The following is a 15,537-nucleotide window of genomic DNA, read 5'->3' as shown; positions in this document are numbered from 1 at the left end:
GTTTTGAGCCAATGGTTGGGCCGGATCCCCGCGGAGGGGCGGGGCAAATGTTTGGTTCAGGAAGAAGTGATTCGGGGAGGATCATCGTTAGCTATAGCTGTTTGTAGCTGAGCTGGAATGAAGCCGAAAACTGCAGAATAATTCGCTTTTTTTCAGGCGCAGCGATGATCGTTTGACACCGAGAATGGACATCAGTTAACAATGACGGGGGAGAAGAAGAAGAAGAAGCGGCTGAACCGCAGCATTCTTCTGGCAAAAAAAATAATTATAAAAGATGGAGGAAGTGTGAGTTAAAATATTTATTTACCGTCGTTAGCTCGGCGAGGAGCGGTGAGGGAGGACGCTGGTGTCTCCGTCAACCATACGGGGGAACGCGGGCTTCGATGGTGTCTGTCCGGTAATGCTGGAACCGTTAAATTAAGGCTGGTCGGGTGGGGGCGCGGGGGGGTTAGCATTTAGCGGCCTGCGTTAGCTAACACGTCAGCTCAGGCGGCGCGAGCTGGCCCACGGACACGCCAGCCCCCCCTAAAGAAGGCCATGTGGCCCCCGTTTCTGACACCTTCAACATTATTTCACCGGATTTACGTTCAAATGTAATCTAAGGGATTATATTGCGACTGCGTGACCGTATCTTTCAGCCACGAGCCTGCTAGGTCAGGATAAGCTAATTATTAGCTAATGTTGGGCTTGTTTGTTTGTGCTGTTTTCACAAAAACAATGAGCGTCTCGTTTTTTTAGGTAAATATCAATAATTATACTCAGATCATAAGAAAAGCGCTTAAAATTAAAATGTATGAAGTTGGCGTGGTTTTAACGTTAAATGTTGATATTTGTGTGTGGTTTATTAAAGCGTGACAGTCAACATGGATCTGAGAGATTTCTGTTTGTTTACGGTTTCCTCCCGGATCCCTGCGGCCTTCCCGCATCATGATACTCTTTCAGGGTCACGCCAAAGGTCAAGGGTCAGGGAGGAAATGCGGGAGTTTTTTTCTTGACCTGGACTATTTCTATGATGGTTTCAGCATCCATTGAGGAGTAAATATGAGTTAAAGTCTTTCTGATGCCTGTTGTTCGCAGAAACTCTTGGAATTGACTCTGTATTCTTAGAAGGTTTGGAGCACACACTCCTGTTTAAGGTTCAAATATGTAAACATGTCAGACAGAAGTAATAAAAACATTCAGCAGTTATGCACACATTAGTACAGAAAGAAATACAATTTAAAACAGCTTTTCTCAATCTTTCCCCAGGATAAAAATGGAACTTTTGTTTTTTATTTGTGGGATATTTCTTTCCTTTTCCAAACCATTTCAGAAGTACCGTAGTAGTATTGTAGTATCAGAGGGTGTAATTAAACTTCCTCAGCCTGTCAGATTGGGATTAAGAAATACGATTTTCAAAATTAAATTGTGTGAAACTGTAATTTACGAAATTCAAAGTAACAACAACTAAAAGCAGAAAAAAAACATGAACTGTATGAATGTGTGGACTTGTCTGTACATTGTGTGGTTAAATACTAACCTGAACCTCTCAAAGAGTCATTTGGATCAGCGTCCCTCTGAGTTGAAAGCACAGGGAGCCAAAACACTAGATGTGTTAGAAAAAATGTTTTTGCTGATATGTCGTAATAGTTCATTTGGCAATACTTGTATTGATTCAAAATTTTATCAGCATATTTATTTATTCATCTTAATTATTTGCATTATTTATGAGCGTGATGTTTCCTTTGATCTTTTGTCCATTTTCCACAACCTTGAATAGACTTTTCTGTCTGTCAGACACCAGAGTTAAGATGAAGGAGATGATGGAAACAGATTCACTTTGATGCAGACTCCTTTCTATTTATTTATTTTTCTTTAAATCCAGTAAACCCAATAAATTATTTCAATTTTATGGATGACAACTATTTTTTATTAGGAAGCAGCTGTTAGTTTGTCTGGAATCATAAGCAGTGAGTCTAAGCCCCGCCCCCACCTCTCTACCTGTTCGTTGTTTTCCCCTGTGTGCACCCCCCCCCCCTTCCAGCGTGTTCTACACAGACAGCTCATACGGTCATCGTAGCAGCAAGGTGACAGGATAGTCGGGGCGCCCTTTGGGTGGTTTTAGGTTTTAGCCTAGGGCAGTGCTTCTCAATTATTTTTTGCAAGGCCCCCCCTAGGGAAAAGAAAATGTGGGGCGCCACTATTTGAGAATAGAGTTCTTTTTTTTTTTTTGGGGGGGGGGGGGGGGGGGGGGGGCGTTCATGTGTCCCCTACGGGATCACCACTGACCGTCTTTCCAGAAAAACTTTCCATCCCATAACAGACTCTGGTCGGCGTTCACAGATGGAGACACGCCCCCTCCGCGCTTTCACACGGCTGTCCTCCTCCTGCCCGCTCGCTCTACCTGTTGGTGTTAAAGGCACCACGACACCTGAGAACATGATGGTTAAACACAGAGAGCTGCAGCACAGGGAGGAAAGAGCCGCACGGCGGTTAGCGCCCCCTGGATTAAACTGATCCCTCCTATTCGGGCTGCTGACAGAACCTCTATAAAGTTGAATCGGTGTAAATTCAGTGAACTAAATGCTTTGACAGTATAAAGTCTAAGAGCTTAAAGCGGCAATCAAACGTCTGCATGCAGGAAGGATGTTTCATGACAGAAAATACATAATTTCTGACATATTGTTCTTTGGTTTTGTGCTTTAAATGTATTTTATTTATTAGAGTTACAGAAGTACTGTCCACAGTAGGGCTGCAGAATATGAAGAAAACTCATGATTTGCGGTATTATGATCAATATTGCAATGATGAAATAACTTGTGATACATGAAGAAATGGCAAAACAACCAAAAAAGCAACAGTTGAATTCAAAGAGGACCAGTAAGTGAAATTACTCTCCAACTGACCTTCGTCTGCATAGGAGGCTCCTTCCGATTGATCAAATGCATAAATGGATTTATTTGATCCGTTAAATACTTCCAGCTCCCATGAGATTGTTTTAGCACACTTAAGGTAACCTTTTATCACAATTTTCACCGTCTTTTGTGATATGCACAGCTTGATATCGCGATAAGGATACATTTGTAATTGAGTGTGCAGGCCTAGTCCCCGGTGGCTTCAAACCTTTTTATGAAAAGCTGGATTGAGCTTCTAGAACTGGACAGTGTCCCAGATTACAGCATTGTTATTGACATATCTAAACCTTTTGCATCCCAGATTTAGTATGAAAACAAAACTGAATTAACAGTTTTTTACATTTAAACTACACATGTCATGAGGGGCGTTGTATTCATTATAAAGGTCCTTCTGAAGATCATATATTTTTCATGTTAAGGTTATGTTTCCATGAACAAATGCTTTAAATATTCCTGAAAGTTTCTCTTTTATTTATTTCTTTTTTGCATCTTTGGCTCCGCCCAGCCTCAGGGAATCGGCGAGCCCAGCGTCTACCATGCTGTGGTGGTCATCTTCCTGGAATTTTTTGCCTGGGGTCTCCTCACCACCCCGATGCTCGCGGTAAGCCTGCTCTTCTTCTGTCAGAGGTCTGCATGGCGTCTATGTTCTCCTGACCGGACTCAGCTGCTACAACGCAGAGTTTCCGTCTTTTCACATGTTTATCCAGGGAGCAATGAACCTGTGGGGCCTCAAACATTGTGTTTGAGCCCCAGGGGTTTGTTTGAAAACCTTATCAGCGGGGGGGGGGCACAGTTCAGAGACGAGTGAACCAGTGTGGCGTTTCTCGTCCGTTCACTGATGGGGGGGGTCAAACACCCGATTATTGCTTGTCTGCCCCTCTGATCCACAACACAAACATTTTTGTGAACAAACCTTTAAAAGGTTTAGTTCGGTTCTCAAAATGAACACGTTTGACTTCAATCAAGTTAGTTTATTAAAACGCATTAAAAAGATTGAAAACTGACCGAAATGTACAAGTTTCTCTGAGCTTTTGTGTTCTTCAACACATCCGCCTAAAAACAGCTTGAGATGAGGTGATTATTCATGGTCCCTACAGAGCAGATGGCTTGAAGTTGTTTGCCAAAAGACCTCATTTTTAAATGACAGGGACAATAACATCCTGGTTTTCTGCCTCCAAAAGTGACCAAACCTTTCAGACATGAAGTGAATCAGCGACTCGGTGCTGAAGATGAGCAGAGCTGCTTACAGGCAGATTCAGCGTCTGGGTCTTCTGGGTAACGGAGGAACAAAAACAAGCTGCTGTGGCTCAGCATCAGGACCTCCAGCCGTCCTGGATGTGGCTAACGGCGTGGCGAGAACCTGTTGATGTTCAGCACGTTCAGTTTTTGGTCTGATACCACTGCTTTTGAAATCCTGAGTGTTGTTTCTCCGTTTGATCAGAAAACTTCACTTATCCCAGGAGGAATCCCCCATTTCAACAGGATCAAATAAAGAGAAAGACGGAGCAATGCAAATGAACGGCGTGTAAAAGGAAATGTAGACATTCCTGTCAGCTGAGTAAAGAGGTTTTCATGGAATGCATTCACAGGAAGGAAAGCTCAGTGTGTCAAACCGCCATCATTTTGTAACCAGGAAAAGGTTTGAAACTGGTTTCTGAAGGGACTTTAGATCAGTTTGTTAGTTGGGTTCTAGCGTGGACGCATGCAGGTCTTCCATTGATCCTCAAGCTGTGGGTTAATGTAGCTTTGGTTTAAATGCCAAACGGTGTCTGCTCCAAACCGAACTTCAGCGCGGGACGGCTGCGATGCTGCCGGTGCTTCAGACGCATAAAGGAAGCGTCTGTACAGAGCCGCCTTCATCAAGGAAGTGCGGCGGCGGCAAAGACGCTGAGTGAGATCAGAAAGGATGTGGCTGCAGATCAGGGAGTGAGGCGGAGAAATGATTGAACTCTTTGAAAGTGCTGCCATAGCTGCTAACTAAATATGACGGAGCTGCAGCCACATCTGGGCCTCACTCCTGTCATTGCTAAAGTGTCATCTTCAGCTTTCTCCCCAGTTTTTGGTCATTTGTTTGTTGTTCCGCTGAAACTGAAGGAAATGATCCTGTGTTTGCAGTTTCCGGCAGTATTTGTGAATCCATTTGTCTCGTCTGACTTTGCTTTCCAGGTACTACGCTCGACATTCCCCCAACACACCTTCCTGATGAATGGCCTTATCCATGGGGTGAAGGTAAGAGCCAGACGAACACACCTGTGTGACCGTGTCCAGGTGACCCACGCAGCAGCACAGCTGCACGCCTGAAAACAAGAAGATTTCATCCGTGCTCGTGTTCACATGGCTGTAATATGAGGTCATTTGTTTTTCACCTTACAAGTTGGTCATGGCTCTTCCTCTAGTTACTTTTCATTCTGGAATGATCCTTCAGGAACATCAGAAACCTTTTTCTGCGTCCTGATGCCCCACAGAGGAGGCAGAAAGTCAAACCCGGCGGGCGTTTTCCGAGCGCTCTGCTCCCTCTTCTGTTTCCTCCTCTAAAAACAGCAGAAGAGTCTCTGCAGGTTTGGAAGCTTTAGCCTGAATCGGTTGGTTTCTTTCTCCCAGCTGCCAGAGGAGCGTGCACGTGGGACTGCACGTGTCCAGCCCTGTTACGAGCACTCGTGCTAAAAAGCAGCAGCCCCCCTTCCTTTTTCAGGCAGTATTTTCACTGTAAAGGCTGAAGTTGGCGTCTGTTTTTTTCGAAGCTTCCAGTTTCTCTTGACCTTTGAGGGTAAATGTTTCACGTAGGAATGTGATTTAGCTTTTCTTAACCCACACTCACAGCGGAAGCTACAAAATCAGACGCCAACTTCCGCCTTGCCCAATCTTTAAGGGGTGACAGGAGAATGTATTGTCTGAATAACTTTATTAGCAGCAACCTTGTAACATTAAACAGTCGGTTGATGAATATTCTGTTATCATGGTCTGTGGGAACACCTGTCACAATAAATCCACTTCAGAGGGAAGACTTCTGGTTTTTGTTTGTTAAATGCAGCTTTTATTTTGAAGTGGAAGGCTCTTCTTCTCTTTCCTGTTTTCTACCAGAAGTAAACGTTTCAAACGCGTTTGTTTTTTGCTAACTGTGCTAGCTGTGTTGCCGCTTGGATGGATTTTTCACACGTGACCAAGCGACTCGACCCGAGTCCAGAATGAGCTGGATGTGGAGAATCCAGTAGTTTTTCAAAATAAAACTTCCCTCAGAATCAGATTAGAAATAAAACAGAAAAGGTGTAGATCAGGTTTTTTGTTTTCTGTAGTGCGGTACTAACCGTCCCACGGACCGGTACCGGCCTGGCCGTCAGCCGGGGGGTCAGGCACCGCTGTTCCAAAGGATGAAGATGAACTGAGGTCACATGTTTTTAAATGGGAAACTAGATGGTTATTACCTGTAACTATAGCATTGCTTCAGTGAGAACTGGCAGAGCATCCATGACCTTTGTTCCTATGTTTATGGGCTGGTTTTCTCCTTCCGTGTCTTTAGGGTTGATGGTTAACTCAGCTGTCCGCTCATCAGCCCGTCTGTCTGTTTTGGTTCTTCTTTCCAGGGCCTTCTTTCATTTCTCAGCGCTCCTCTGATCGGAGCGCTGTCCGATGTTTGGGGACGCAAGTCCTTCCTGCTGCTAACAGTCTTCTTCACATGTGCACCCATTCCACTGATGAAGATCAGCCCATGGTGAGAGCAAACGCTGGAACGTCACCTGGAAGTAAAGCGCCGTTCTGTGCATGCAGACAGAACGGCGTGCTGCTCTGCGGTCCCTGCACTGACGCCTTTTCAGCACGGACTGTGAAAGTCTTCGTCTGAAATGTGAAGGTGGTCTTTTAAGGGTGGAAGCTAAAGCTGTCGTCTCCTGTAGGTGGTACTTTGCCGTCATCTCCATGTCTGGAGTTTTCGCCGTTACCTTCTCGGTGATCTTTGCGTATGTGGCTGACATCACGCAGGAGCACGAGAGGAGCACGGCGTACGGTTTGGTGAGAACATTTCTGCCTCTCCTTCACATCACCTTGATGTTCTTCCACTGCTGACGTCCTGCTTCTCCCGCAGGTGTCGGCCACCTTTGCAGCCAGCCTGGTTACCAGTCCAGCCATCGGCGCTTACCTGTCTGTGGCCTACGGCGACACCTTAGTCGTGATTTTGGCCACCGCCATCGCCCTGCTGGACATCTGCTTCATCCTGGTTGCCGTCCCCGAGTCGCTGCCAGAAAAAATGAGGCCGGCGTCATGGGGGGCGCCCATATCATGGGAACAGGCGGACCCCTTTGCAGTGGGTGATGGTTTCCCAGTTCGTCCACACAACTTTGTGATGTGATTACTTCAAGACGTGTGCATTGAACTCCATGGAAACCTTTAATGACAGAGTTCATGGCAAAACTTAGACAGAAAAGATGGAACCCAGAGCTTCAGTTCCTGTGTTTACGTTCTGTCTGCGTCCGTAACTCTTCCATCGTTTATGCAGTTAATGCGCAGACATGCAGCACTTTCCTCAGTAACGTGTTGCGTGTCGCTGCAGAGCTGAAATGAGGAGCCGCTGATCCGCTTTGATCACATGAATGCTCAAAGACCTGAGGCAGGCGTGTCCAAAGGCTCCTGTGGTAAAGTCAATCATCTGCGGCCCCCAGCACTTTCTAAGAACCGTGTGTCATTTCTTGATTGTGATTGGCTGGATGATGTCACAAGCTGTTGTAAACCTGTGGATACTTGACTTGGTGACGTCACAAATATTCCTGCTTCAGTTTTGGAGAGCTTAGCGCTGACATCAGTCAGAGTACTGGTTCCAGTTCTGAACCTGGACGGGGTTCTCCTCTCCAGAGCCCAGCCTCGGTCTGCGCGGTTCTAACGTGTTTGCCGCCGTACTGAGGGGAGCCGTTGTGTTTTCTGTTCAGTCTCTGCGGAAGGTGGGCCAGGACTCCACGGTGCTCCTCATCTGCATCACAGTGTTTCTCTCCTACCTCCCTGAGGCCGGCCAGTACTCCAGCTTCTTCCTCTACCTGAAACAGGTGAGCTCTGGAAACCTTCAGCCTCGGTGGTCCCGGTGTTTGTCTGAAGAATGAGTCATCTGTAACCTTTAGACCGGTTCTTTATCTCACAACCACCAGAGTCTCTCAGTCCAGATGGTATTTTTGATAGATTTTAAATTTAAGTATGGAGTTTGCATTCTTCAGTTCGTCTGATAATAAATTCCACATGTTGACCCCCTGAACAAAAATACTATTCCTTAATGCATTAGTTCTGACCACTTTGTTTTTAAACATATTTACCCCGAATGTCATAATTATCAACTTTTATTTCAATCAAACTCAGTATTTTGGCAGGTACACATTGTTTTTTAACTTTAAACATAAAAATTCCAGTTCTAAGATCAACTAAATCCAAAAATGTAAGTGCCTTTAATTTAGGAAATATTTGTTTTGTGGATTGATTGTATGAAGAGTGATTTACAATTCTAACAGCTTTTTTTTGCAGAATAAAACTAGGTTTTGTGTTTGACTTGTAACTATGCCCCCAGATTTCTTAACAATAGGTCAAATAAGGACTTATGAGGGAACAATATAGAATATATAATGTAGCTGTGTTTAAAAAATACTTGACTTTATGTAGGATGGCTAATGATTTGGACAATTTAGAGAGAACATGCGTTATGTGTGGTTTCCATGATAATGTATGATTCAAAATGATTCCAAGAAATGTTATTTATTTATTACTCTTTCAAGAACAACATCCTCAATTTTTAACTCAGAGATGTTTTCCAGTTTTCTATATCCAAAAATAATGTACTTGGTTTTATTTTTATTTAAAGACAGTTTGTTTGAATCAAACCATTGTTTGATTATGGATAATTCTTATTTTATGTCTGAAAGAAGCTTTTCCAGATTATCTCCTGATAGATACAAAGTAGTGTCGTCAACATATAAAACACAATTTAACAAATCAGAAACTTTACAAAGGTCATTTATGTACAAAATAAGTAATATAGGACCCAATAGGGACCCCTGGGGTACTCCACATGTTACAGGACACATCAGATGTTTCGTTATTAAAATAAACATACTGACATCTGTTAGCAAGATAACTTTCTAACCAGGAATACGCTATTCCTCTAAAACCATATTTCTGTAGCCTACTAAGTAACATAGTGGGATTTAATGTATCAAACGCTTTTTGAAGATCAACAAAAAGGCCTACCGTAAATTTCTTCTTCTCTATGGAGGAAGAATTATGATCAACCAGCTGCATTATAGCCATTGAAGTAGATCTGCCAGCCCTAAAACCATATTGATCCTCATGCAATCAATTAAACTTTCCAATGAAATTATTCATTCTTTTAACAAATAGTTTTTCTAATATCTTGGAGAATTGAGATAATAGTAAAATTGGTCTGTAGTTTGTAAATATATGGCGATCTCCATTTTTAAAAATTGTAATAATTTTTGCTGTTTTCATGTTATTTGGGAAAATGCCCTCCCTAAAAGACATGTTAAATATATGAGTTAGTGGTTCAACAATGAACTCAACTGTGTTTTTAATTAATGGCATATCAATGTCATTCCAATCTTTGGATCTTTTATTTTGAAATTTTCTAGTATTTCATTTGTACTAACCTCAGACACAAACATTGAAAACTTGTTTGGTTTGGTAGCTGACCCCAGTCCCAATGTTAGAGTGCCTAGGACAGCACAGGGGTCAAAGAGCCGCTCAAGCTCAGGTGGAAAAGCTGAAGGAACTCCTCAGGAATCAGCGGAGGACTTGGAGATGACGAGCTGCCCTCCATTTAACCATCACATTCATTCAGTTACTGCCAGTTTGAATGTTTGGATTTTTCTGGCTTCATGTTAAAGAAGATAAATGAATCAAGAGGCAGATGGTGAAGAACAGGGCAGCTTCCACATCCGTGGCTTTAGCGTGTTTCTGGGTCATGTGGATGTGTTTCTACAGCGCGGGTAACGTAAGCATGCCCCCCCCCCCTCTCTCTCCAGGTCATCGGCTTCACCTCAGAAACAGTGGCGGCCTTCATTGCAGTCGTGGGGATCCTGTCCATTCTGGCTCAGGTAGAGTTTTCCCCGACACCGCTCTTTCTCCAGTCGTCCTTTCTGCTGTGGTGTCGGCACCACGGGGAACCTGGTTCCCCCCACCGCGCAGGTCCACATTCCCATCATGCTTCAGTAGCTGCATGGTGTGGCCATCAGGGTGGATTTGTCTGTTTCTGTTGTAAAAAGTTCTTTCTCTGATTTCAATCCACCTAAAAAGCTAAACTTGTAAATAAGAAGTAGAGGATTCCCTCGTTTATTGCAGGGTTAAGGTCTTAAAATCAGCAAAATCAGATTCTGGATGTTTTTAAGGCGGTAAAACTACATGATCCACTCTTCTCACTTGTTTATGAAGCCAAAGTTCAAACTTCCATAGACGAATAAGTCCAGGATTAACATAAACAAAGATGTGATGGCGATCAAATATTTATGTGGATTTAGCAAAAGGAACATAGTCTGCAGCAGGGAGGAGATTGATTGACAGTGGTCCATAGCCAATCAGGACGCAGGCCACTGGGCTGTAGGTAGAAAAGCAATACCGCCAAACGGCGAGAGGTGAACTGTGAGATAACGAGACGCCGCTGCACAGCCAACGTTGGATCTTCTGCTGAAATGTGTATCTCACTGATGTTTAGCTTCCCTGTTTCCGTGTTTGCAGAATGATGGAGCGTCAGACGCAGCTCTGTGTTCTCCGTGTTCTCCGCTCATTCGCCTTTCAAGATTCTCAGTGCTTATGTTTCAGTCACGTGACTCCTCCAGTTCATCCCAAAAGCTCAGACAGCTCTAGACGCCCGTTTGAGACTTTAGCGTGTTTCTGAAGGAGGTGCTGCCCGGATTCCTGAGGAGGCGAGCGGAGATGAGGCTGCTAAATCGTGAACCTTGTGAAAACAGTTTTGTGTGGTCCTCCTCAGACGGTTGTGTTGGGAATTCTGATGCGGTCCATCGGGAATAAAAACACCATCCTGCTGGGCCTCGGCTTCCAGATCCTCCAGTTAGCCTGGTACGGCTTCGGCTCCCAGCCCTGGTGAGTACATCCCAAATCCGACGGCTCCCTTTCCCCTCCTCAGCGGGACCTCCTGCCTCATGATTAAACTTTTATTTTGCTTTTGCATCACTGGAGGAAAAAAACCCTCCAAATGTGTCTTTGATCTTTGTGTTTTACCACCAACCCGCCACTAGAGGGAAGCACAGCCCTAAAATATGTTTCAGCCGCCTGACAGGAAGGCGTTTTTACAGGCTGCCGCTCAAAAACATTTCTGCAGACTCCAAACTGAGCTTCATCTTCTGTGTCGGTCCTCCAGAGAGGAAGATGCTGACTTGCAGCTCCTGTAGGAGCAACCCAGCCCCAGACCATCACTTGACCCCCGCCGTGCATTTCTATCCGTGTCTCTGTTCTGAAACGTTTCTCCCAGGAGTGCTGATGTGATGATGGCTGTTTGCCGTTTGTTCACACCCGGCCGCCTTTCTTCATTTGAGCGATTGTGTGACGCGGCTGTTGTCGTCGTGGCGATGAGCGGTGAAACGGAGGCGCTGCGATGCGATGCAGGCTGTCAGAAAGAAGGAAGTGAAGCGTCTTGGGCTCATTCAGGCGCTCTGCTTCAGTGTTTATGGAGAACATGGCTGTTTTTATTGTTTTGTTTTTGTCTTTGCTTCCGTTTTTGAAGCAGCAGTTTGAGCGCCATTTAGGCACCAGAACCGTTTCAAAAGTACCGGTTGGGATCCGGTTCACACGGTACCCGTCCCTGGTCTCCTAACTGAAGGTCAAACATCTTAGCTTAGATAATTGGAGGAGAAAGCTTCTGTGCTTCTTACGCCGGCCTCACATGGAAACCTTCTCTGGCTGATTGATTCTGTTTGTTCTCCCCGCAGGATGATGTGGGCAGCAGGCGCCGTGGCAGCCATGTCCAGCATCACCTTCCCCGCCATCAGCGCCATCGTTTCCCGAAGCGCCGACCCCGACCAGCAAGGTGAGCCGGTCGGCGTTAAGGTTCTGAAAGTTGAGCGGCTTTGCCGTCTGTTTTAGAGCCGCGTCAGACGATCTGCAGCTCTGTCTGTAACCATGGTAACCATGCTGTGCTACCTGCGCCATCCAGGTGTTGTCCAGGGGATGATCACAGGAATCCGGGGGCTCTGTAACGGTTTGGGGCCGGCTCTTTACGGCTTTGTCTTCTACCTTTTCCACGTGGAGCTGAACGACACGGACGGCTCCGGGAAAGGCGCCAAAGTCAACATGGCGAACCCCACAGACGAGGTGAGCTTCAACACCCACCCACCCCCCCCCCCCACGCGTGTCTCCTCACGCACCCTAACAGCCTCCGATTCCTCCTCTCCAGAGCTCCATCATTCCGGGCCCCCCCTTCCTCTTCGGCGCCTGTTCGGTGCTGCTGTCCCTGCTGGTGGCGCTGTTCATCCCCGAGCACACGGGGCCCGGCGTGAGGCCGGGGGCCTACAAGAAGCACAGCAACGGGGCACAGAGCCACTCCCACAGCCCCCAGGGGAGCGGGGCGGAGGGCAAGGAGCCGCTGCTGGAGGACAGCAGTGTATAGCCCCAGCCGAGGGGGCAGCGACCCCATTCCACCCCCCCCAAAGGCCCCCCTCCACACTTTGAACCACACGGACGCATCTCGGGCACAGACGGGACTGAAACGCTTCAGATCTGTGTCCACAGCACAAGAGGGGGGGTCCTCCTTTCCCCACGCCGGGCTTCTGGAGCGGCTCCTGTGGGGGGGGGTGCCGCTGTTACAGAGTAACCCCCCCCACATTACAGAGGACCTGATCACGGCTCCGTGTCGCTCTTGGTTCAGAAAGAGCCGGAGTTCCCCTGATGATGATGATGATGATGGTCTGCAGCTCCCAGAGGGGAGTGGTCCTGTGGGGGTCAGCGGAGCTCCTCTGCAGATCAGGGGGGGGGCCCAAATCCCCGACCGGAGACCAGGTTCTTTGCTGAACTGTTTTCAATGTTTACTTGCCAATCTGTAGGTTTCTAGTGGGTTTGCGTTGTATCTGTTCAAACCGAAGCGCCGTTGTGTTTTTACTCCACAAACAGATGTTGCCTTCAAGTGACTTCAAATAAAAATGAACCCGAATGACGACCGCGGTCTGATAGGCTCTGGAACCCCACGCTATCGCTCCCATCGGAGCTCTGACGCTTTTACGTCCTCCGAAGCCCCCACCCCCGTGCCGTTAACCACCGTGGGGGTTCGGCTGAGTCCCATGACCTCTGAACCGCTTTACTCTGGAGCTTCCATATCAGAAGACCGCCGAGTCTATCGTTGGGTTCAGGAGAACGCCGGCCGTCCTGCTGCGGGAAAACATGCCACGTCACAAACTGGCATTTAGTCGAGGGGGGGGGGGGGGGGGGGGGGGGCAGCCAAACGAGCGCTTCTGTCTGCTAGCTCCTGCTCTAATTGAAACCTTTCACAATAAATGGTGACTCTGCCCCCCTCTGGGGGGGGGGGGTTGTGTTCTTCGCACTCTTCTGTCGGCAGTTTCCCCACAAAGCAAAGAGCGACCCCCCCCACCACCACCACCACCAGTAAACCCTGACCGAGTCCAGAACCAGTGGGGCTCCTCTGTGGAGGTGATGCTGCACTGGTGGGCGTGGCCTCCTTATGCTAAACGAGATGCTGAAGGAAGCATCAACGCTTTCCATGTTTGCCCCCCAGTCACAGTGAGGTAGTAACTTAAAGACCCCCCCACCACCACCACCACCACTATAGTGGACTTGGGCTTTAAAAAGTATGAGAACCGAGTTCTGGATGGAAAGCATTTTGTAACAGCAAACGTTTCGGGGGGGGTCCAGCATCACCTGTAACCCTGGAGACCCACTCTGAATGATCAGACATTTGTGCCAAAGCAGTTCTTGTGGGGTCTAACCCCCCCCCCCCATGGTGGAGTCATATCATTTCTTTGGAGGATCAAACAGTTTCTTTTTTTTTTATCTTTTGTTTCTGTGAATCTTCATTTGACAACAAGCATTTCAAACCCCTCCCCCCCAAGGTGGAGCCGGACCTACGGAAACGCTCCCCCCCCTCAGAGCCCGCCTCCACAGCATCGCTGGTGTCCAGCAGACCTGAGGGGACTGTTTGGCCCCGCCCCCCCGGGCTTCAGAGCAGTCACCTGTACCTGCAGCACCTGTAAATAGGGCTCAGACGGCCGCCGCTGTTGTGAGCTTTTCATTGGTCGGTTGCAGATCGCTCTTTCAGTACATGGTGGTTTGTGGCCTGACACCCCCCCCCCCCTCTCTCTGTGTGCCTAAAATTAGCCAAGAAATGAAAATGGTCATGGTGGTTATTCTGTACATACGGGAAACTAATGATAAACTATTTATTAAAGGTTTATTGTACGCTTTATGTTTGTCTCTTTTTTTTCTGCGTTTTTTATCTAAAGATGTTTTTTTTAAGTTCCACTCCGATCATCTTCTGATCTATTTTCCCAGCATCCCCGGTGGTTTTGAATTAAGAAGACCTTTTTTTTTTGCTGCCAAAATCTAAACCTGTCATTTTCCTAGAACATAGTTTCTGCAGAGCGGCAGGAGCTGATCAGAACTTCACCTCTGAGTTGTGGGCGGGACCATTAAAGCTGAGCAACCCCGCCCCCTTTCCCGTTTCAGATCAGGGAGGTCCTGCCCCCCCCCCCCCCCCCCCCCCCCCGTCCATTTTTTTAAATGAAGAAATACTCAGAAATGACATTTTAATCTTCATTTTCTTTAGAAATGCCCTCCATCGTCAGAAAAATGCCCCAAGAACACCTTTTTCATCCGAGTGGGTCTTCTGATCCACCAGAGCTGTAAACCAGGCTCCTGCTGCTTTTCCTGCTGAGTGTTTGATCAGTGATTCAATACTTTTGGCTGCCTTAAACCTGTTTTGGTGTATTCAAGAGTCTTCCCTGGGCAAAATGCAGAAAGGGAGCTCAGTGCTGGGGGGTTTTGAAGGAGGTGGGGGCTTCATCCTAGTTTGGGTAACATTCGACCAACCCGGCTAACAGTGAATCCAGTTTCATGCTGCATTCTTCTCATGGTGGCTCTAAAGTCACGGTGAGGAACGTCTGCTCAGACTTAGCTGGAGGTGTTTCACACTTGTTGATCCTGAAGGCATCGTCCAAGAGAGACTCTTCTTTTCTGTCCAGCGTCCTGACCTGCAGCGCCCTCTAGGTTCCTGCAGCGTCTTCCCCTAAGAGATCAAACCAGACGTCTCAGAATAAGCTGCATGTCTGCATCTGCTTTTCTCTGCAGGAATATGATGATGTTTGCAAAAGTGGAGCAGCAGGTGTGAGGAGGCCTTAACCTGGGATGAAAAGGATAATAATAAAGGGCTTAACATAATCCAGGCCCATTGTTTGTGAGGAGTCTGAGGATTGACTCACTGTACCTCACCAGCTCAGAGCGCCGCTGATGCTCGTGTAAACCTCAGTGAACATGCAGAGGAGTAGAAACTCCACAGCTTCGGGCTCCTTTGGTTCCTCTGTGGTTCTGCTGAACTTGGGGATGATGGGAAAGGGTGGCGGTGCAGAGAAGAGAACGCTCAGAGCGCCACATCAACAAACAGGCTCCAGCTTTCTGGGAATTAGGGCCACAAAGCCTGGTG

General features: G+C 46.9%; 1 protein-coding gene across 2 annotated transcripts; it reads left to right on the top strand.

Annotated features, from left to right (window-relative positions):
- The first annotated feature begins 33 nt into the window (after window positions 1-33).
- On the top strand, window positions 34-14,304 carry slc71a1-2 (solute carrier family 71 member 1-2). 2 transcript variants are annotated; one of them, XM_023964765.2, is made up of 12 exons: window positions 34-285; window positions 3,400-3,495; window positions 5,061-5,123; window positions 6,476-6,603; window positions 6,785-6,899; window positions 6,973-7,191; window positions 7,811-7,924; window positions 9,902-9,973; window positions 10,864-10,976; window positions 11,822-11,919; window positions 12,046-12,203; window positions 12,286-14,304. In XM_023964765.2, exons 1-12 carry the CDS (start codon window positions 202-204, stop codon window positions 12,496-12,498), a joined length of 1,473 nt encoding a protein of 490 aa, XP_023820533.1. In that variant the 5' UTR covers window positions 34-201; the 3' UTR covers window positions 12,499-14,304. The 2 variants fall into 2 exon arrangements, with proteins under 2 accessions (XP_023820533.1, XP_078791119.1); XM_078934993.1 differs by lacking the exon at window positions 34-285 and adding an exon at window positions 299-397.
- Window positions 14,305-15,537: the final 1,233 nt, after the last annotated feature.

The sequence above is a fragment of the Oryzias latipes genome, chromosome 17 (assembly GCF_053564925.1).
Source record: "Oryzias latipes strain Hd-rR chromosome 17, Olatipes_Hd-rR_3.1".
In the NCBI taxonomy this organism is placed as follows: domain Eukaryota; kingdom Metazoa; phylum Chordata; class Actinopteri; order Beloniformes; family Adrianichthyidae; genus Oryzias; species Oryzias latipes.
The sequence above is the reverse complement of the archived record's forward strand: the minus strand, read 5'-3'. Positions and strand labels throughout refer to the sequence as shown.